Below are 23,847 nucleotides of genomic sequence, written 5' to 3' on the forward strand. Positions count from 1 at the left end.
ATAATGCCGTTTGGAACCATATATGATCATTATATGTTGTCGTAGATGTTAGTGGTAGGCTTGAGTAAATGAAATCGATGCATGTAGTAAACCGGTAAATTGGTTGTTTAAAGGCAAATTGGATGGTTCCACCCACCCAATTGGACACCCGGAGGGTATAAGGATCATGGTAAACATTTCAGCAATTTTTATTTTTGAGTGAAAAAAAGTCAAAAAATTCCAAAATTGAAGGCTAATATCAATTTTTTTTTAGAAATTTTGGAGGATTCGAGATCCAGAGTCGAAAATCCTTGAAATTTTAGGTGATGCATCTTGGGGTCATATAATGCCGTTTGGAACCATTTATGATCATTAGACGTTGTTATAAATGTTCGTGGTAGGCTTGATTTAATGAAATCAATGCATGTTGTAAACCGATAAATTGGCCGTTTAAAGGCAAATTGGATGGAAATACCCACCTAATTGGACTCCCGGAGGGTATTAGGAACCATGGTAAAATTTCGGCAATTTTTATTTTCGAGCGAAAAAAAGTCAAAAAATTCCAAAATTGAAGGCTAATATCCATGCTTTTTGAGAATTTGCGAGTGATTCGGGGCCCGGTGTCGAAAAGCATTGAGATTTTAGGGGATACATTTCGGGGTCATATAATGTCGTTTGGATCCCTATATGATCATTATATGTGTCATAAATGTTCGTGGTAAGCTTGAGTTAATGAAATCGGTGCAAGTTGTAAACCGATAAATTGGTCGTTTAAAGGCAAATTGGATGGTTCTATCCACCCAATTGGACTCCCAGAGGGTATTAGGGACCATGATAAATATTTCGACAATTTTTATTTCCGGGTGAAAAAAAGTCAAAAAAATTCCAAAATTGAAGGCTAATATATATCCAAGCTTTTTGAGAAATTTTGGAGGTTTCGGGTAGAGCTGTAAATTCAGGTAAACGGGTCGGGTTTGGGTCGATAAGAGTGGGTCGGGTCAACTCGGATTAATTCCATAACCTATGCGGGTCGGGTTTGGGTTGGGTCATGCTTGAGTCGGGTCACGTCGGGTCATAATTCTTATTGGGTTTGGGTCGAGTTTATGTCGGGTTAATAACAGGTTGGGTGAATAATAGGTCGGGTTTAATTCCGATTTTCATGGGTTAAATTAGGTTAGGGTAACTCTTGGGTTCGAGTCGGGTTTGGTTTAAATCAATAATATGCAGGTTAGAATCAGGTTGGGTCATTCTCGGATTTGAGTCGGGTTCGGTTCAAGTCAATAATTTGCGGGTTATAATCAGGTCGTGTCATTTTCAAGTCGGGTCATTCTTGGGTTCAAGTTAATAATTTGCGGATTATAATTAGGTTGAGGCATTTTCTAGGGGATTTGTTAAACATCGCCCGCAAATCTCCACATAAAGCCCACAAAATTCACTTGATTTGACAATATTGCCCTTGACCTAAAAAAAAACACTCACACTCTCATCACTCACACTCTCATCGCTCATCTTCTTTCAACATCTCAAAAAAAAAAATATTCAAACAACGGCAATGTCGAGGCGGCAAGGCAAGGAATTGGCGGCGGCGGCGGAGGGAAGGAGGTCTCAAGGAGGCAAGGTACAATTTGTTAAAAAAAAAAAAAGGGAAAACCGCCGTGACGGTGGAGGGGCGCCTTGGCCGGACGCCCAGCCAGCGGTGGTGGCGCCAGCTGCAGACGCCGCAACCAGTAGGCTGGCGCCGGGGCTAGACGCCATAGCCACGGTTGTGGCGTTTATTCAAAGCGCCGCAGCCGTGGCTATGGCGTCCAGCCCATGCGACAACCCAGTGGTTGCGGCGTCTGCAGCTGGCGCCACCACCGCTGGCTGGGCGTCCAGCCAAGGCGCCCCCCCCCTTGTTTTTATATTTGTATTAAAATATTGTTTTTTTTTTTGTGTGTAATATCTTTTTCAATTGTTTTTATATTTTGTTGTTTATTTTTATAAATTTTATCAATTTTGTTGTATTTTTCTATGTTTATATTTTGTTTACAATTATTTGTTTGTTTTATTTGTACATTTTAAAAATACAACTATTTTTTCTATGTTTATATTTTTTCTATGTTTATATTTTGTTTACAATTATTTGTTTGTTTTATTTGTACATTTTTATTTTTATTCTCAATTTCAATTTGTTAGTACATTTTTTTGTTCATTTGATATTGTTTTTGGTTAGTTAATTTATTTTAATTTTTTTTTATTGATATTGTTTTTGGTTAGTTAATTTATTTTAATTGGGAATGAATTATTTATGTTTATATATATTCTTATGTGTTGGTTTTATTTCCTTTCTTAGTGTATTTTTTATTCTATTATTTTTATTTAAGTGTTTTGTTAATTTCTTTATTATGTTAATTTGTTAGTATGTTTTTAGTTTATTTGATTTGGGTAGTGGTAGCTATTTTTCGTATAATTTTTTGTATGTTTATATATTTTTAATTTTTTTGTAGAATTCACTGCGTCGTCATGGTGCGGGGAAGAATGTAGAGCTTTTTAGTAGAAGCTATTCAGTGGAGAGGTCGGGGCATAGACATGTTAGATCCCGTGGTATTTCGGCCTCGGCTCGTAGAGAACGAATCCACCGTCGGGATGAGGATGACGATGACGATGATGATGCTGAGGAGGGTGACCAAGAGGAGGAGCAGGAGGAGGGCGCGGATGAGGATGAGGATGTGGACGATGGCAGTGGACCGTATAATGATTACGGTCCATTCAGTCAGAGGGTTGATGACATGTACGAGACACATATGGTGGAGGTGCGTAAGGGTAGGGGTGGTAGGTTTGTTAGTAGATCTGGCACTTCATCTGCGTCCACTGTATCTGGGGCAAGCAGGAAACGGTCGAGGGTTGTTAATGATTCTTGGGTTGTTAGGAGTGAGGTGCCCGGTGGGCCTGTTGACGGGAGTGTGATTCCTAGCTTTCTAGGACACATAGCTGCCCGTATTTGGGAGGACCAGGAGAGGCCTTCAGTTACGGGGTTGTTGAAATGTCATACCCGGGAAAAGACTTGTAGCTTTTTGCGTACATGGGCTGAGGCTTGGCCGGCGGAGAGCGAGATGTTCGAGCGACTGGAGGGCACTGGGGTGAATCACGTTCCTGCCACCATGCACGATAAGATTGACAGTACGCTGATCACGACTTTCATTGAGCGATGGCAGCCGGATACAAACTCTTTCCACCTTCCGTTCGGTGAGATGACGATCATGTTACATGACGTCGAGGCCATTCTGGGGATTCGTGTTGAGGGTAAACGAATTTGTGCTGTGGCTGATGCGGATCAGGCAGATTTGCTGGCGGAGTTGTTGGCGGTGGACAGGGCTGCACTGTACACCGAGGCGCTTGGTGTTTGGGAACACGGTGGTGTGAATATCGCATCCGTGTTGCAGCGGTGTTTGTACCCCAGTGCACGTAGGACGCACGACGCACAACTGAGTGCTTATGTTTTTCTACTCCTCGGATGTACCTTGTTTCCGGATAAGAGCGGCGGAAACAAGCTCAGGCCACGCGGCATAGTAGAGGCGTGTGACCCCAAAGGTGTAGGCCAGTTTTCCTGGGGATCGGCTACGTTGGCGTATTTGTATCGCCAACTAGGATTTGCGAGTCGGGCTGACGCGGCAGGTATCACTGGGTGTCTGACTCTATTGCAGACCTGGATATACGAGTACTTTCCTGCATTGCGACCACATCGTGACCCGGTTCCTATCGATGAGGGGATGTCGCATGCTTGTGCGTGGAGTCCGCGTTCGGAGAAGAAGTCCGTTGAATGCCTCCGATCGATACGGTTATTGCTGGACAGGCTGTCCCCCTTAGAGGTAACGTTTATAAATTGTTTCTACATTTTATTATTTGCACATATTATATTCATGTTATTAAATTTTAAAACTATGTGCAGGTGAACTGGATGTCTTTCGGCCCGAACCCTAGTGTTAGGGTACCCAGGACCCTATACACGGGACTCATTCAGTATCGTGAGATCGTCGAGGCGTACATGCCCCAGCGTTGTCTTCGCCAGCTTGGATTTGTCCAAGTTGTCCCTCCTCCCCCGGCATGCCCGATGAAGGCGGTCCGACCTGCATCGTCGAGGGACTACGTCGTGCAATGGTCGGATATCATGACCGGGACGTGGGACCAGTTTCCGTTGGTGGCCCGCTTATGGACTGCGGAGTTGCAGCGGCCGCCCTCTGGGGTTCCTCCCATGTGTGACCATTATTACATGGAATGGTTCAACCGGTATTCGCACCCGAGGTTGATCGTAGATCTCGACCACAGCGATGATGATTATGTGCCACCGCCTACTGCCATGGAAGCGGTATGTCTCATATTATATTTATCGTTGTCTTTTAATTAAGTTTTATATGTTGTTATTGTATTTCATCTTTTATTTTTTGTTGTATGCAGTGGATGGGAAAGATAATGCAGGACGTACAGAAACTCTCTCTTGAGAAGGACAGCATGAGTGCAACAGTGAGAGCTGTTGTTGATAGTCTGGAACAGACCCTTGCGCAGTGGGAGTCGTCGTCGAGGAGGGATTACTGATGGTTTTGTCATTTTATTTATAGAGCACTTTAAATATTATCGTTTTAATTTATTAAATTGGACATTATGTTGTAAGTTTGTAACATTTTAGATTGTTCTTTTAGCTTCCAACTTAAACATATTATCATTGCTGTTTTTAAATTTTGATATAACCGTTCGTGGATCCGCGCAACTTACCCATGCAACATATAGAATGCAGTAAGCAATACAATATAAAAGATTAATGTTCTCATTAAAAGAGCAACGTACAAATAAGATTACATAGGAAGAATATAAACATGAAAAACTAAAATGCAGCTAGGGTGTTCCATTCGTGGATCCGGTCATGATATAGCGCATCCCAACCCTCTACGCTCGCTGTGCGAATGGTGTACCACCGAGGTATAATCGGTGGCACTGGAAAATCGGATGACATGTCTAGTCGGATGAAATGTCTGTATGACGACCCAAGAAACGCAATAGCTACCTCTCTGACCGGTGTGGTGACCCGATGTAGTTTCTCAGCTTCTCCAACACCCAATAATAACTTGGAGCCGTCTCATCCTTGATGATTGCATGACCAATCAGAAAGTTCTGGTTCGTTGGAGTCATCCCCATGATCTCAACCAGTGGGAACTTGTACTTGTTTGTCTTGTACGTTGAGTCGATCAAAATCACAAATGGCCAAGACTTGATCATATCAGCACAATCAGGATGCACAAGGAAAAGATGAGTCACCTCCGCTGTATCTTCATCAGAATCAAACCAGAACAGGTAACCACGTGATTGTGCCTGGTGTAGCAGCTGCTGTATAGGGTTCCTTCCCTCTGACTGTTCAAACCTGAGTTGCTGTCTGACGTTGTAGATGTGTCTTCGGTTTGGATGGTCTTCTGGAAATTTCTCTAACACAGATGCTAATATTTTAGCAGGCTTGACTTGAGCATCACTCATTTCTTTCACAACTAGTTTCGCAGCAGGACTTAAGCCGCTCAGCTGTCGATGGCCCTCTTCATATACTATCATCTCATGGTTGTGATACCCCCATTTAGAGTAACCAATCACTTCCCAACCGTCACGACTCCGTAGTTGTCGAACCTTTACTCTGAACTCACACCCACAACCTTTCCGCTTTGTATCAAACCGAGTGGCTGTACGAAAATCTCTTTCTTCTCTTTTGCGATAACGGTCACATCTCAAAATGCGATCCATTCTACCATCCCGTTGAGATTTATGAGTTACTACTACCAAGCAAAATCCAGCTACAATTGCAACCTGTTTTGCCCAATCAATCGCCTGTTGAGCTTCTTCGAATGGACCATCATGTCCAAATATCCCACTGTAATCATTTCCGTCTCCACCATAAACCTGCATCAATTATATATTATAATAAATACATTTAACGGATAATACATTTAATTTCTATATTTACACAGAATTAACACAAAAAAAGCATAATTATGTATAATCAAACTTAATTTTTATAAAAACCGAATTCGAATTTTCAAACTAAATTTAAAAATATACCATTTCGAATTTTCAAACTTAATTTTAAAAAAACCTATTTCGAATTTTCAAAATTAATTTTAAAAAAATCCATTTCGAATTTTTTTAAAAAATCATTTTCGATTTTTTTTTTAAAAATAAATAAATAAATAAAAAACAACAACAAAATCAAAAAAGAAAAAAAAAATTTAATATATAAAGGTGGCGTCTGCCAGGGCTGCCACAGCCACTGGACTGGCGCCTGGCAGGGCCGCCTCAGCCAGTAGAGTGGCGCCTGGCCAGGACGCCAGTCTGGTGGTCTGGGCTGGACGCCACTGTGGTGGTTCTGGCGTCTGGCTTGGACGTCCAGGCTACGGTTTGGGCGTCCATCCTAGGCGCCAGAGCCACTCCGACGGTAAACCGTGAATTTTAACGATGACTTACCTCGTTTTCCGTCGACGACGACGTACCTCCGGCGTCCCCCGCATCTCCGGCCTGCCCTCCGGTCTCCCGCGGCGAGCCAGTACGGCTCCACATTTTTTAAACCGAGATTATTTCAATTTTAGAAAATGGGCATAATGGTCACACCAAGTCATATTTGTGGGCTTTATATGGTAATTTGCGGGCGATGTTTAGCGATTCACTTTTCTAGTCGGGTCATTCTTGGAGTCATATCGGGTATGTTCAAGTCAATAATTTGCAGGTTACAATCAGGTCGGGTCATTTCCAAGTCGGGTCATATTCGGGTTCAACTAATTATAAACAGATAATTATCATTTTTTATCAAGCTAATTATTTCCTTTGAGTATAATATATATGGCAATATACAAGAGAACTATAATTTATAATTTAGGAAGATAATTATCTCCTTTGACCATACAACAAATATATACTATATTTAACTCTTAAATTTGAGGATGATGCTTCTTTCTTTTGGTGGCCTTGACTGACTTGGTCTTCCTAGACAAAATGCTTTAATCAACAATAATAAGGTGGTCTAAATTGCATTTAAGGTGATTTGAAATCGGGACAGGAATAATTTGGGTTGAATTTAGGTAGGGTTAGTATAAATAAGCTATTATATTCTGCTGACAATTGTTCTACTCTGATCAGCTCAGAAGCATAAAAGAACAGGAGGCAAAAGCTCAAAAAAACAGGGCTGAGGTAGCAGTGGTGTTCCTAGAAGGTAAGCTCGCCTAAGAGTTGTATACATACGTAGTACTTGAACTTTATGCCAATACAAGTTATACAACTATACAAGCAGTACGTTATCTTAATTCAATCAAATTAAATGATCGTAATTGCTAATTAAATACAACAATAAAGAGTTGTACTAAGCCCAAGTATTTTACTTCGTTCCTACTAATATTCAACACCCATATCATGCCAAACACAAGAGGACGAAGTTTAAAGCAGCAAGCTAAGGTCAAACAAATAAGCCCATACATTTAAGATATCGGATTTGATTCAATTCACATTCATTCATATACAAAATCACCACATTCTGAATCTTAGCAATGAATGAAAATACTTGTATAATTTTATTTTTTTTGTATATATATAAACATTATGTAAAAGATTTAATTGTACTAACAAAGAATGAGGTCGGTGTTGATGCACACAAAATGGCCAACTAGAAAAAGTTGAATATTAATAAAGTCTCCTGGGGCTCTCTATAATATGAATCATCAACCACTTCTGGCAATTTGAAGGCATATTTCTCTTTCAATACTAGTACTATTCGTACCCACCAGTCATATCTTCACAAAAGAATAGTGCATTCTAGTACAAATACTTCAAATCTCGATCATACATATCAGTATACTCGGAAAACAACTTATACAACGGTTGTATATCCTACATGAAATGAAATAACCCGTGCAATATATGAAGTAATATTGTGATTGCCTAAATAATTATAATAATAAAATTATTAGTTAAAAGAATTTTCCATAATTTAAAAAAAAAAAATTGATGGAGCATCCATTAGAGGAAGTGTAGGAAATCTTATAGTGGGGTCCTCAAATGGTATTATTCCTCCAATTGCCTAAACATGTGGGGTACAACTGTTGGATGATTTGTGCTAGGATTTCCACTATTCTTTTGGGGCACCAAATCCCTGACTTTGCAATTTGCAATCATAATTTACTGTTTGGAAAGATACCACTTATACTTGGTGATGCACTTTCTTTTAGGACTTTCATCCACATCATATAATTATACTAGTGCAATAATTTTTATAAGTTTTGATTTCTTCAAATATGTTATATCTATTTTTAGAGGCAGGTTGAACATAAGCATATTGGCCAACCATTCATGCATGTATATTAGGGACAGGGCAAAAACATAAAGGACTCTCTACAAGATTATAAGATTCATCATAAGTCATAACATTGGATCTTTGTTTCATATATAGTTCAAAGGCTGTGCGAAGTAATACTTTGATTAATTTGGTGTTAACACTCTTTAAAGAATGCAACTTGAGCTGTCCTATAATTACAAAATAATAGAACTTATAATTCAGGGCCTTCAAATTTAAGTCCTGAAGTATATGTTGATAGTAACATGGAGTAATGTTTTTCTTGCTTTATGTGGGACAATTTATCCCAAACCGTTTTCTACTAATGGTGCGTTTGGTTAGTGGGAATTCGAAGTCGGGAATAGGATCAGGAATTTATGGTTGAAAATTCAATAAAATATTGTCAATTGCTTGTTTGGGCTGTAAAGAGAATTGATTGAGAATAAATTTCTATTTACAATCACCCCCTTACCAATGTAACATCCTTATGCTTTTATTAATGACAAATTGGTCTTTTCTTCTTTATTTCCAATTCTCATCTCTATTACTTGCCCCCCCTCCTCCTCCCACTAGGTACGGTAGGTAATAAAATCATGAGAATGGTGCAATTTTATTCCCATTTTCAATCCCAACTACAATCCCCCTTCCCACAAAACAATAAACAAGGCAATATATACTCCCACCTCCTCAATTCCCATTCCAAGCCCCACTTCCCACATACAAAACACCCCCTATATGGCTTAATTTTAGGCCCAATCAACATACACTCGTAGTAGTTCACAATACCCCCTTTTTTCATAACACTGTACATGGCTTAGACTCCGTATAACTCATGCATGTTTTATTAAGGGTCTGTTCACATTTACTTAATTTCAGTTCAGTTCAGTTTAGTTCAGCTCCAATCAGTTCAGTTCAGTTCAGCTCCTAATTTCCTTATCTCATAAAATATTCATTTCAGCTCGGTTCAGTTCAGTTCAGTTCAGTTTAGTTCAGCTCCAATCAGTTAAGTTCAGTTCAATTCAGCTCAGTTCAGTAAATGTGAACATACCCTAAATCTTGTTATAGGCTAAATAAAGTATAGTTAAAGTTGAATGATTCTTAAGGAAAATACAAATTACAAATAAAGTTAGGGTAGGGGATTTAAACTTGTAACCAAACGTATAAATACCCCAAATGTTAACCAACAAATAGAATAATCGGACAAGACCAAGCTAATATTTTAGCATTGTTGAGCTTTAAAAAGATTATAGCATTGTTGAGCTTTAAAGCCTGTTCACATTTACTGAATTGAGCTGAACTGAACTAAACTGATTGGAGCTGAACTGAACTGAGCTGAAAATGAATATTTTATAAGAGAAGGAAATTAGGAACTGAACTAAAGTGAAGATAACTGATTGAATCTGAAATAAACTGAATTGAATCGAACTGAACTGAAATTAAGCTAAAGTGAACAAGCCCTTAATTTCACATCATCTTGACAACAATTTTACACAAGGTCAACCCATTTATTTTTATTTTTTTTAAGAAATAAACCTTTTTTTTTTTAACAATATGGAGCAATCCCCACTATTTATTGACTTATTTTGACTGGAATCTGCCACTATCAGCAAGTAATATTTTGTTGTTATTGTTGACGCATGTGGAGGCATATTGCATATCCACCAATCAATATATGGATGATTTAAATCCAGGTTATGGGTATAATTATCCTCCTAAAAGATTTACCAACTTTTTTTTAAATAAGGGGGCACAAAAGGTGATTGATGCCTGATGTGTAGAGACTTTGCAATGCAAGCTTAACAAGGTACAAAAGTGTTTGATGGTGGATTAACTTTTTTCATCGAAATTGAAAGTTAGAGCTATTTCAGTCTTTCAGAGAAATATAAACTTTATGAAGTTATAATTTTTGTAATTAACAGTCATTTCACATGATTAAGGGTAAAGATCAAGTCATGTTTACTAAAAGTTAATTATTAGGTTTTTAAAGGTTTTCATGTATGAATATCACCTTATTAGGGATTTTTATGTTTTTGTTTTTTTTGAAAGGTTTTCAAAAAAAAAAAAAAAAAAAAAAAAAAAAATAGGGATATCTATGTAAGACTGTAAGAGACTAAGAGATCATATTTTATGTAGAACTCAACCTGCACTTGAAGATACCAGTCTTGTTCAAGCAACCTGCACTCTCCAAATTGAAATCAATTTTTTTGTCAAGTACTTATACTTTAATAAAACAAACTTTTACTACGGAGTAAATAAAACTAATTACTACCTAACTATTTTATATATATGACTACTAATAAAAATTAAAAACTAATTGAAAAGGGTCATACTCAAATTCTCATCTTATCCATTGATTTTATGGCCTATCTATAATAAACCATTTCCAATTTGGTACATTTAATTTGTCACTCAATAACATCTATTTATTTCATTCTATAAACCCTTGAATACAAAAGCCTGGCCATCAATAATTAAACAAACGACTTTCTCTTGAAATAAAAAAAATATCTCTATCAATATAATATTCACTTGGAATGCAAATGACTTACCATCTAATCTATATTATGACTTTGTGATTATTACTCCGATCCGTAATAAATAGTACGGAGTACTCGTTGCAAACAAATTGATCTAGACACTAGTCATGAGTTAGCACATAATCATTGTTTCCTTTCATTTACAACCTATTATCATCAATTGTGTTAAGTAAAACAAAAATATCATTCTCTTCTTAAGGCATTGTTAAACAGCAGCACTTGCATATAAGTGTCTACTCCTGTAATGACGCACCATAGAGTGTAGAGAAACAGCAGCACTTGCATAGAGCCACTAATCATACAACGTCGAAATATGAGTTTAAGTTGGTGTGTCAAGCATTATATTGTTGTACGAATAATTGCTTGATTGCACGGATTGATTATATTCATGCTGCTATTGGCATAAAATGAACATTGAGCATACACTTGAGATGCAAAGAAGTCTAATGTACTCTAAGAGCACTTTCCATAAATATTAGTGATCTTTCTTCTAGAATCTTGTACTACTAGTACTAATGTACTGCTGTGTTGGAGAAATGAGTTTTCCATAACAATAGTCTTAAGCACCAATCTGTTTATTGGTAATTTATGTAGCTATTTGAAGAATTGGAGAGGTATGTACTTGTTTGATATTATGCCCAAACCAACATCTTTGTTTGAAATTATGTTGTTGTATTTGATGGGCTTCAAATGTGCATAATCAGCTTGACTATAGTGGGCTTAGTTGTGTCAAGTACTTTTACTCTTTAGGTGTTTTATTCACTGAATTGCACCCATACTTTGGAAATGTTACAACATTTTTGTGTTATGGAGTTGATAACTCGGGTTCGCCACGTAACTTTTTCGACTACCTTGTGAGTTGTAACACATACACCCATAAAATGTTGAGCTAATCTGATAGTCATATTAAATGTGTAATAACGCACATAATTTTATTTACCCATTTATATGATTTATTCATTAGCAACCAATTATATACTTTTGTAAAGAATATCCTAGTAGTTGTAAAATACATATCAAAAGCTAATTTTATTGCATTCACAATTCATGATAGATGTATTAAAAATAAAGGTCCAAATTTAATTTTATTGTATACGTACACCATCCATGATAGATGTATAAATAATTTTAAATAGTATATTGAGAAGAAAATCGAAATTTCTATCTTTCAATTATCATATTTCACTTAAAATAACACATCTTCCAATAATCATTACAACTAATAAAGCATCAAATGAGGTATTAAAATCTTTTAAAGATACCCAACTAAACCATTATCAAGATTTTGTCATCCTATTTTCTGGAAAAAATCTTCTTTGATCCTCTTCCCATGGTTGCATATTTGTTAATTACACCCGCTGTTTCATACTTGTGTTTATAATATTATATTTGATTTAGAACGAGGATCAATATCGTATAAATCGAATCCCATGATTTGTTAGCAACACACACTTATAAACAAATAGTAAGGACATCCAATGGAATTAATCAATGATTAATCATAGTGTCATATAGAATAAAAAAACTAATAAGGGTACATTGTTTTGTGACATCTCTTTTATGCATGGTTTAGAAACAACATTACCTTAAAAACAAAGTACTCTTTTTTGTTATTTAGTCTAAAAGTAAGATATAAAGGCATCTAAATTAATCAGCAAAATCAAAACATGATTGTATGCTAATCATGTTCTTTGAACTTATACATATGGATTATGGTTACTCGTATAAACTATGATGAAGGAAAAAGTTGATAGGATACTTATATACTACGTATATAAAAAGTTAGAATCATATATTGTAATAATAAAGAAAATGCCACATACATTTATATTATACATTTGTACAACATTATAATATACTTCGTAAGTTCGTAGTATATTGTATTAAGTATATGATAAATTGATGCATGCACTCGGGAGAAATGTAAATGTTACACCAAACACTAGCATTGAAGTAAATGTTACATATATATAAATGAAGTATCAGCTAATAACTTGTTGTACTACATAACATACTATCGTTTATATGCAGATGTTGCATATTTATATTAATTATATATATGAATCATTGTTGGATAAGTATTATGATTGAATTAAACAAAAAATGTACATCAAAATTACAATCAAATGATTAATACCCTAAGCAAGCTCAAAAAACATATGACACAAGCTGCACTACTAGATATACAAGCTAGCAATAATGGCAGATAACTCTCCAAGAGCTAGTACCATATATATATTTTACCTCTCATCTAATATCACATACATTTACGAACACTACTACATATACAAGGTACGTACGAGTGCATAACACCACGATTATCCAAAGTACCACCATAAACATAAATCCCCGTACTTATATATATGAGATACAAGATACAACCATATGTATCCGTTCAAAAAACTACCACAGCCACTACATTTTCTGTTCACCTATATCGGATTTTTTATCCACCTCCAATGGCTAAAAAGATTAACCATACATTTCTCCAAAACATATCATTATATCAATATATATAAGATCACACTCTAGCTTAAGTACTGACTAGAAGTTCTCTCCAGTGAGAATTCAGGCAGTGTAACATCAAAAAGATCAAGTGGTAAAATAAAGAATGCAAAACCTGGATGAAGGTGAAGCAACACACGATAATGCAAGGTAATAAGACCGATTATTTGCTTAGGAAACTAGATTGACCAATCTCTGATGAAGCCGCTGGAAATCTATGCATGTTACGTCTGTCACCTACAATATTGCAACAAAATTATTAGCATCATTGATAAATATATACTTCATAATTACCATACTCTAATTAACATACATTATATAACATCTAACAAATAGTTATTTAAGTGTGAATGAGCCACAAGGATAGTACAAGTTACAATTGAGTATATGGGGGAATTGAACCTGTAACTGTGTAACATGTCGTATACATGCCCTCAATCTTAAGAAGTAGGCCAAGACATCATTGAGTAACATCTTGCAAATGTTACTACGGAGTATATGATATATAGTCTCATTATATACTGCTCATAGTTTGCCTTAGACGACTAGGGATCAAAATTCTATCTACTGACTAGATGTTCTAGTTACTTGGATACTAGGGAATTTCGGAGACAACTCTTGATGATCAAGTTATAATTTGAGAAAATCCTCTACTATACACAACTACTTTAATAAGTCAATTGAAGTAAAATCATACTACCTTGAAAAAAAAAGAGTTGCATTTTACCTCACATACTATCTTATGAATTATTCTTTGGTTAACTTTGGTTGATGAGCAGCTTGTAACACTAAGCCCTTCCTCAAAAATAACTTGGAGAGCACTTGATAGAGTAAAACTTTGGTCTTCATAGCCTGCATTGATGTCTATATCGAGCCCGCCTAGGCATGGACTTATCTCTACACTTCCAAGGGATGCTCTTGGATGACTCGAACTGCCCACTTGATACGTTGAAGTATGACTTTCCGGGGCGGCTTTTAGCTGATCTCTCTTATCAGAAAGCTCTTGTATGTTCTTTTCCAAGTCTTTGATGTAATTCACTGCTTCAGTTAAGTGATCACTTGTAGACCTCTTTCCCTGAATTTATATTTCATACAAGTATAAATTACTCCGTATATCATAAACTCTCTAAGAATTTACGTTACCATTTTATTCAATTCCACTTTCTTCAATTAAATTATTTTTAAAAAAAAAAATTCACTAGCGGTAGTTGAGCTTCATTTAGGCCTAGTCGCCAATTTTGTGTGAAGTAGAACACATATAATCAAATGATAACCAAATAATTTGCATATTTTCTACTTTTGATTAATTTCGATCGATATCAAACAAATAATGAGTTATAATTTTATAAAATTACCAGATATATTGTCACATTACATTTAATGCACAATTCTTCAATTAATCTGTATTATTAGCCCCCGTTTTTAGTTATATATACATATGTATGTGTTTATTTTTGTAACTAGTAAAGTCAACAAAATAAAGTAGGTTTTGGTGGGAATGATTTTAGTAAAGTCCGACAAACCCTAAATAACAAAAAAAGCCAAAAACCCTAATTCAACATCAGAAGCCAAACAAAATAATTTGAATCAACATTTTACACTTCAAAAATAGAAACTAAAAACTTAATTTGTTGAATATAATTTGCTTATTTTCTTTAAAAAAAATAATCAATTTGATAAATACCTTAATATATTCCGGAGGAAGGGTAGAGCGTAGAGAAGAATAAAGATTAGACATTTCCAATCTTCTTTGTCGCTCAACTTCTTTGTGGATAGCCTTCTTTTGCTCATCATCATTATTCTCATTACAATTATTACTAGTATTGTTAGAGGATACTCGACCTCGACCCCGGCCTCGACCTCGACTTCTTCCTCTATTGTTATTAGGGCCAAGGCTAACATTTGTTGTGTTCATATCTCCTATGTTCACCGGTGCACCATCCAACCAATAAATCTGATTCTCCGCGTCTATTTGTTCTTCCTCCGCAACAAATTCAGTGGTTTGGAAGGAAAGCTCACCAGATCTTTGGAAAGGAAACATTTTTATGGTTTTTTTTTTTTTTGAGTGAAAATAATTGAGAGAAAAATCTACAACTTTATAATACTATATTTAAATATTTTTTTCCTGGGGAGATTTGAAGGAAAAGGCAAGAAGATTGTGGTTTTTTTACTATTGTAGCCGTTGGCCTTGTGATATCTAACATATATCTTCACTTATTTATACGAAGTAGAATATATAGATATAAGAAGAAAGGTTGTGCTACCTATTTGTCACACTACATAAAATATACGACGATTGTATTATTAGAGCCGAAACCCTATAAGTATATGTATATCGTAGGAGTAAACATGAAGCTGCGTGTATCCTTTTTGCGGGGTCCATGATTTTGTACATATGCTTTGATCTAGAATATTTTCTGTCCCTTCTATGATTTGATGATGAGGAAATGAGCATTCTGCATTTACTATGATTATGGAAAGATCTCGACTGTCTATTATCTATTTGATTTGATGCATTATTGGATGAAATTTTTAGGTGTAGGAATTGTTTCTTTTAATGAAAATTTTTATTAAAATATCCTTTTTATGTTCATTTGTTTAATATTGGAGCATTACACATTTAACTTTTGGAAAATGATAGATGTAGTTCTAAAATAAACTCCCGTCAAAAAAATATGTACGATAAACTGTTCCATATAGTAGGAACTATTAATTTTAATGCAATACAAAGTACTGATCAAAATAACTAGTAACATCAAACAACTTATAATTTTGCAATATGTCTTTAAATAATTCATCTGTGTTCATAAAATGGTTACACTTTATCTTTTCACTCTTCATGATCACAATAATATCTCTAATTATGTATTTTAAGATAATTCTATTATGTATTTTACAAATAATCTTATTCAATAAAAAAAATCAAGACAAAATCCAATGAAAATGATTATATATTTATATTTTGTTTCTAGTGTCTTTATAACACCAATAATAGTCAAAGCAAAGCTAGTAATAAATGCCAAAATCCAAATTAGTATAAACCATGTGTTGAAATGAAGGTGCTCCCTCTATTCCTTTATTAGATGCCTATTTCTAGTATTTAAAACTCACGTAATAAAAAGAACTAGGCATTTAATTAAGGGAGGGAGGGAGTAGTACAAAGTAGTAATAGAGATTGGACTAAACACTATTTTAGGACTCCCTTAGTCCCTTATTTTTTGTTACATTGTATACATTTGGTCAAACTTTTAAAGTTTTGACCATAAATTGTGGTTGAGATACAGTCATACAGACATACAATGATACTATAATCATAGGGAATCTTATCGAAATCGTCTCATTATATGATTTATAATATCAAGTTTTTACAAGATTTATGCGTATAGTTGAAAAAAAATATATAATTAAAACGCTTCTTAAAAACCGTAAAAAGTCAAATAAAGGGAAAAAAAAGTCGGAGCTGGGAGGTAGTAACCACTTCTTCATCATGTCATGTAATTGTGTACAAGTAATCTAGTGTACAAACTTAAAATTAATCAAAGTCGAAATATAATAACTTTGAAATTAATGTCACATCGTATACTTTTGAGTTTTGACTGAAACAATCACACCGTACTCCTAATTAACACATGTCTTTAAAACCTCTTTAACCTAAATCGGCTTAATATAAATGGGCGGCACCTCTTTAATGATTTGGTTTCTCGCCGATTAATGAACAGTTTAATGAATTAGCAAGCTCGTGATAAATTATTTCAACAAATTAAAGTAGATTATAATATTTTTAATTCGTGTCAATCTCGAGGGTAGACTTTTAAAAAGGTTTATTGATGCTTGTAATCGAGGTTTAAGAGTATGATTCACGATGTTTAAATAAAGTTTATTAAATATTTAAATCTTGACAAGAAAATATTATTGTTTGATTAACTAGAAAAGTTAATACAAAACGTTTGATTGAGCTGCTTGTCAACATTCTACAATGTAAGTGATTCTTGATATATACATAAAATAAGAATTGAAAGAAAAGAAAGCAATGAAAAGGATGTAAGTGATGCAAATGGTTGGACTTAAAAGTTAAGTTGTGATGAAGGACTATACTTAACCGACATCTCTCACGGATTTAGCCAGCTCAGCTCTGCAGGTCATCGCTTGAGAGCAGTGTGGGGAGGTAAGAGAATCCCCATAGTCCCAAACATTTTGTAGTTGTAGGGCTTAAACTTGTGACCTCCAAGTCATAAGGTGAGTTTTCCACCAAGTACACTTAGCTTGGTTATGTAAATGTTAAATATATATATATATATGTGAGTTATAAGAACAAATGATGTAGAAGATTGAGATTAACCACCTCCCACAAAATATTAACCAACCAATAATTTAATACAAGCTGAATTAATGATCAGATATTCGTATTATATGTGAGTAAATGAGTAATGTGACAAATGGAATTGATCTTAGTAGGTACCCAACCATCTTATCAATCATGCAATCGTACGTGCACAAATATTGCAGGATTTGCAAGATTAAAAACATGCACATATATACACATGTAAGGTCTAAAATATAATAATATTCTAATAGAAAGTTCAAATATAACAATAATAACAAATACGGAGTATATTTTATACAACAATATGCATCTAACTACTTGATTGTCCCTAGTACTTAATTGCCACACAACATTTTCCATGTCAAATGTCAAGAAAGTCGACAGGGCGGCAGGCAGCAAATTATACAGTGCAGTATAATGAGGGATATGCCAAAACCAAGACTGTTGGATTGCACTTTGCTAATAGTCTTACCATCTTTTCATTACATATTACTCCCTCCGTTTTTTTTATATGCATCACTTGCAAATGCACATAGTTTTAGGAGATAAATATAATATTGTGAGTGGATGAATAAATTATTATAATAAAAGTATGATGAGGACCATGAAAGAGAAAATATGTGAGAGAGAATAGATATTTTATTATTTAAGTAAGGACATAGAAGAGAGAGAAATGATAAAATAATTTGAGTGGGTTTTAAAGTAAGAGAGAGAAATAATAAAATATAGTATAACTTTATCAAATATAAAAGTGATGCATATAAAAAAAAAAGACACCCATAAAAGGAAAGTGATGCATATAAAAAAAAAAAACTGAGGGAGTAGTAAGCTTTACTGACCATGTCCAAAATATTATTTGGGCCACACCTATGAAAATTTTACTTTGTTCATTTTGACATCATTCTTAAAAGAAATAGTCTACCTACTCGGTGTCGCTGATATCGATTGGTCTATTAAAAAGGACGACATATATATCCTAAATGCCTTAATTAAAGTAAATTGTATACAATTCACCCTTATTTATAATATAGTTGCGTTAGTTTTAGACATCTAATCATATATACCTTTTTAAGGAACAATTATCTTTTCAAATCTTATTCGTTTTATATATCGTTAAATAAACCACATTATTTGATTGATTTGTGGTCAAAGAAGCTGTTAAATGCTCTACATCTACCACTTGAATAAGGCCGTTGCATGAGTACGTCCTTATGACAACTGATATGATCACGTGATTGTTGAATTAACTCAATATGGACACATGCTAGAAAATAAATCATTATCATTAAAATGTTGAAATTATCAAGCAAACATCCTAACCACAACAAAGTTATGTTTTTTCTATGAAGTATGAGGTTGAAATAATGAAATTCTTAAAGTAGTATAGGGCCAATTTTTTCCAACATTGATGAAAATCTCTTGGGTTATATTTACATCAAATTCATTTAAGTATATCTTTTGCACATATATAGATGATTTTTAGTTGGAACATTATCAAAGCTTTGTTATATATATAGCTACCTTCATGCACATAAATCAGTACAATCTTAGAATATACAAGTTTTTCAAGCATAATGTATCATAATTTTCTTGCTATTATATATTTTACTTCCCTTAAAGAATAAACAAATTTCTCTCAAACATTTATAATATACAAGAATACAACTACACTTTGTTCATACACCCTCACTGCTCTAGCAATATTCGATTGCCTAATTAATAGAAGAACAACCAAATGATCGATTGTTCATCTACACTCAGTAACTTGTTTCATACATACACCCTTCCTGCTCTAGCAATGCATTTGATTGCCTACATAATAAATGAAGAATCAAATGAACATATATGTCTACTTTCGTAACTTGTTTCATACACACTCCCTCCATTTCAAAAACATCAATAACCTAGAATTGGATCAAGTCACACCATAACAAGCTATGTATTAACTATAAAGGTAATAATGATAGTATATATAATCAGCAAAGGAGGTCGTTTAATTTCTGTTGTAGTTGATTCAAATCAATGCATGCTGTGTTTCCTACCTGCATCATAAACAAATTGTGTGTCAAACTAATTTTTATCACAAAAATGTATCGTATATATAAAAATTGCTCTCCTTCGATTTACAAAATTATCAAAACTCACATAAAACATCTGATAACCAACATTAATATCAACATAAACATTTCCCCAATATCGTTAAAGAGATATACTCACGGCCTTAATAGGCTAGGGAGTCGGATGTAAGTATGTGAGTTGCCTTACCCATAAGATAACATAAAAAATATTGCTATTTCACAATAAAATGATATACATCAAGTTAAATGTGACATTTGAATGTATAGTTCATTTTACAAAACAAATATGCATGCACATGTTAGTTCAAACTGGTACATCTATATTCTTTTTTCTCTGAATTGGTTGAACCAAGTAGCATGAAATTAAACCTCTTCCAAAAGTAAACTGCTTAAACTACCTTAATATAGAAAATAAATAGGGTCTTACAGGTTACAACATACTTGTTAATCAAAGAACATAACAAATCTACACTTGAGGATGACAGAGTAATATGCATGACTCATTGACTCAAGGCTCTACATATATACTTACATGATCCTAGCTTAGACTCCATGAGTAGCTATTTCGTACGTACTATTAGCTAATCATACCGAAGATCTAATTAAAATAACAAGCATAATCTTATATAAAGAGAATGAAAATTGTAGACCATATGATTGAATTGATAGACAATAATGATGTTATATGTGAAGTATAACATCTACAAATATATGATTTTCTTCAGATAAATCCATTATTATGTCCCTCAATAATACCAAATACATATAAAAAGGCTAATAGAATTTTACGCATTAATATGATACAACTTGGCAAAGAACTTTTCTTGCAAAATGAACACAAATTATTACCACCTACCAAATGGATGGTAGAATAATTACCATTAGAAAAAGGCGGTTATAATTTTAAAAAAGCCTAATTTTAAGATAAAAACCTCACATGAAATTTAGATTATCCATGTATTGTAGTATCTCTGTTAATTTTACCATGTTTTCATGATAGCAACAACGACAATGACATCAAACCAGATAGAATCTTGTGATCCTAGATGTTGGGAATGTAATCGGCATCCTACATAACACCCAAATGTATGTAATTTTACACCCCTTCACATTCTCTTTTTCGTGTACTCTATCTATGATATGAATTACACTCGAGTGTCTAGATGGACAATTGGACACCCTAAGGTGTAGTGAGATCGAAAATTTTAACCAACTTAGCTTCAATTCAAGATATATAGTACTAATCAAGCTCCACACATCAACTATATATACATGTAAAAAACAAAGGTACATTTACCTGACATTGCAAATGGTGAATTAGTCTATCATTGAACTTGGTTGAAGTGCAACTCACAACTTCAAGTCCTTCATCAAAAATTACTTGTATAGCGCTTGATAGCGAAAATCGGTCTTCATCTTCACATCCAACACTAATTTCTACTTCAAAACCAACTACAGATTGTCTAATTGTTACAGATGAGTTGCTGGATCCACCTAATTCAGAAGTCGAACTCGTCGATTCTTGTTGTTCTACTGATTGTTTAAGCTGATCTCTTCTCTCTTCAAGCTCCTTTACATTCTTTTTCAAGTGTTGTATGTAATTTACAGCTTCCCCTATATGCTCACTTGTTGATCTCTTTCCCTGAAACTCCATAATTAGTAACAACCCTTAAATTAAACCTAATTAATTACCTCAAATGTTTCTAATTAAACTCATTATAACCCTAATAAAAAACTACAAACTAAATCAAAAATAATATATACCCATCAAATTAAACAAACCAATAAAAAAGAAAAAAAACACCAATATTCATAAATCAAAAATTAAAGTAACCTAAGAAATTAAATGAAATTAAACCTGAATAGATTCAGAAGGAAGAGTTAAACGAAGGGAATTATAAAGATCAGCCATTTCTTGCCTCCTTTGACGTTCATATTCTCTATGCATAACCTTTCTTTCATCATCATCAATATTAGTAGTAGTATTAGTATTAGTATTACTACTACTAGCTAACAATGATGATGATTTACGACCTCGGCCTCGACCACGACCACCTCTACCTCGGCCTCGGCCAGGATTAGTACTAGTTGTATTATTGACTAGGCCAACAGAAACATTATTATTATCATTCAACATAATCTCATCTTCTTCTTCAAATTGGTCCCCCTCATCACTAATTTTGAACGACAGCTCACAACTTCGTTGGAAAGGGAACATGATTTTTTCTTTGTTTCTCTTAATTTAGGAGAGAGAAAATCAAACGGATCAAATCAAGATCATTTCACACTAACTAGAAGAAATAATTAGGGAGAAATAAGGGTAGAGATTTAATAATTCTTTCTAAAAGAGTTTTTAATTATTTATTTATTTTAAGACAAGAAAACATAATTAAATAATAAAAGGGCATTATTTAATCTAAGGGTAATCCATAATTTGATGGAATAAAAATCTTTGTGGGACTACCCTAGAGTTGTCGTACACTCTTATGATGAGCTCGCTTTTAATAATAGCCGCTTGATCTGATGATATGATTTGATGATGTATTATGATCAAGGAAAGATATAGGAAGATCATGATGATTAAGGAAAGATCTACAGTATCTAATTAATTATCGTAAGCACGTATTATAGTATTGGGTGTAGACGCACCAACTAAGTAATATAGTGTAGTCTACTCAATAAAGACCAAGACTTTGTTTAGGATACATAGAATCTACTAGATTAATTATTTTATGTTGAGTTGATCCAATAATAGGTGTTGATTAATGTTAATGATGTAATAATAATTATCAAGAAATTGCATTATGTTTGGAATGTATGTGTGTTTTTTAATAAGAGGGAATGTATAGCTAGGTAACTCTTTTTAGGGTATTTTTAGCTTTTATTATGCTGCAAAGTCTGCAATTTATGTCTTTTGCTACTCATGACTTCATGAGTATGAATTTGTTTTGTAATGTGAGATTAAGGGGAGAAAATTATTCAAGTACAATTAAGTGTAATTCAATCTGAAAATGCTATACTTAAACTTAATTTTTCATTACATTTTTAAAGAAAATTTCATTTATTTTCTGAATTTTCAAATTTTTTATTTTCGTAATTAATTTCTGATTTTTTTTTTTATAAAATGCATTTTTTTAATAATTTGACCAGCAAAAAAATAAATCAGAGATCGGCCAATGAAAATTAAGGGTTTGTCCTCATTGACTGAACTAAACTGAACTTATTAGAGCTGAACTTAACTGAACTGAACTTATTAGAGCTGAACTAAATAGAAGTGAACTGAACTGAACTGAATTGATTAGAGCTGAAATGAACTGAACTTAATATTTTATAAGAGAAGGAAATTAGGAGCTAAACCGAACTGAACTGAACTTATTAGAGTTGGACTGAACTGAACTGAAAATAATCGCATCAGAAAAGGGCTTTAATATAGTGGCAGTATAGGAAGACTACCATAACAACATATCATTCAATCCAAACTAAACTAAATCTTTAAATGTATTTATTATATTTATTTTTGAATGGATGTGGATTGGTTTAAATTTCATTTTTTTTAATTTTAAAATTACTTACATATTGGATCGAATTTAATGTATTTCAAATTTCCAAATAAAATTTAATTTTTCGTTTCTTTGCTTCAAACAAGGGCTTACTGTTAAACATAAAAACAACTCAATAACTAGAAATAAAACTGCTACATTTTTCACGTAATGACGTTCTAATACTCCAAAAATATAGAGTATTAGTAAACATAGCCCTTAGGGATACATATAAGCATTAAATTTACACTTGAAAATCGTAAAAATGAAAGAAATCATCAAAATATAAACACTAATAACACTGATTTCCGCGTGGTTTTGTCATAAATTCCTAATTTTATACAATTTCCAAGAGTACATTTAATGCTTATATAAAACCCTTAGGCCTACATATAACATTACACATAATAAATTAAAACTTGGTACAGTTATTCTTGCTACATTTTCGTGCAGTGTACTCTAATATAATATAGTTCGATGATTTTTTTCCACGCCTTTAGAAGCACTAATGACTAGCTAGTATGTTACTGTAATACTTAACCGGCATAATGCT

General features: G+C 33.9%; 2 protein-coding genes across 2 annotated transcripts; both read right to left on the reverse strand.

The window, feature by feature from the left end:
- Positions 1 to 13,524: 13,524 nt before the first annotated feature.
- LOC110729507 (transcription factor bHLH120-like) lies at positions 13,525 to 15,724 on the reverse strand. Its single transcript, XM_021909239.1, has 3 exons — positions 15,038 to 15,724; positions 14,081 to 14,428; positions 13,525 to 13,590 (listed from the first exon to the last, which is right to left on the reverse strand). Exons 1-3 carry the CDS (start codon positions 15,392 to 15,394, stop codon positions 13,525 to 13,527), a joined length of 771 nt encoding a protein of 256 aa, XP_021764931.1. The 5' UTR covers positions 15,395 to 15,724.
- A 3,575-nt stretch (positions 15,725 to 19,299) lies between these two features.
- Positions 19,300 to 22,134, reverse strand: LOC110729752 (transcription factor bHLH118-like). Its single transcript, XM_021909536.1, has 3 exons — positions 21,614 to 22,134; positions 21,053 to 21,397; positions 19,300 to 19,719 (listed from the first exon to the last, which is right to left on the reverse strand). The coding sequence occupies exons 1-3, from the start codon at positions 21,971 to 21,973 to the stop codon at positions 19,654 to 19,656; spliced, it is 771 nt and encodes a 256-aa protein (XP_021765228.1). The 5' UTR covers positions 21,974 to 22,134; the 3' UTR covers positions 19,300 to 19,653.
- Positions 22,135 to 23,847: the final 1,713 nt, after the last annotated feature.

Source organism: Chenopodium quinoa, unplaced genomic scaffold (genome assembly GCF_001683475.1).
Source record: "Chenopodium quinoa cultivar QQ74 unplaced genomic scaffold, ASM168347v1, whole genome shotgun sequence".
Lineage (NCBI taxonomy): Eukaryota > Viridiplantae > Streptophyta > Magnoliopsida > Caryophyllales > Amaranthaceae > Chenopodium > Chenopodium quinoa.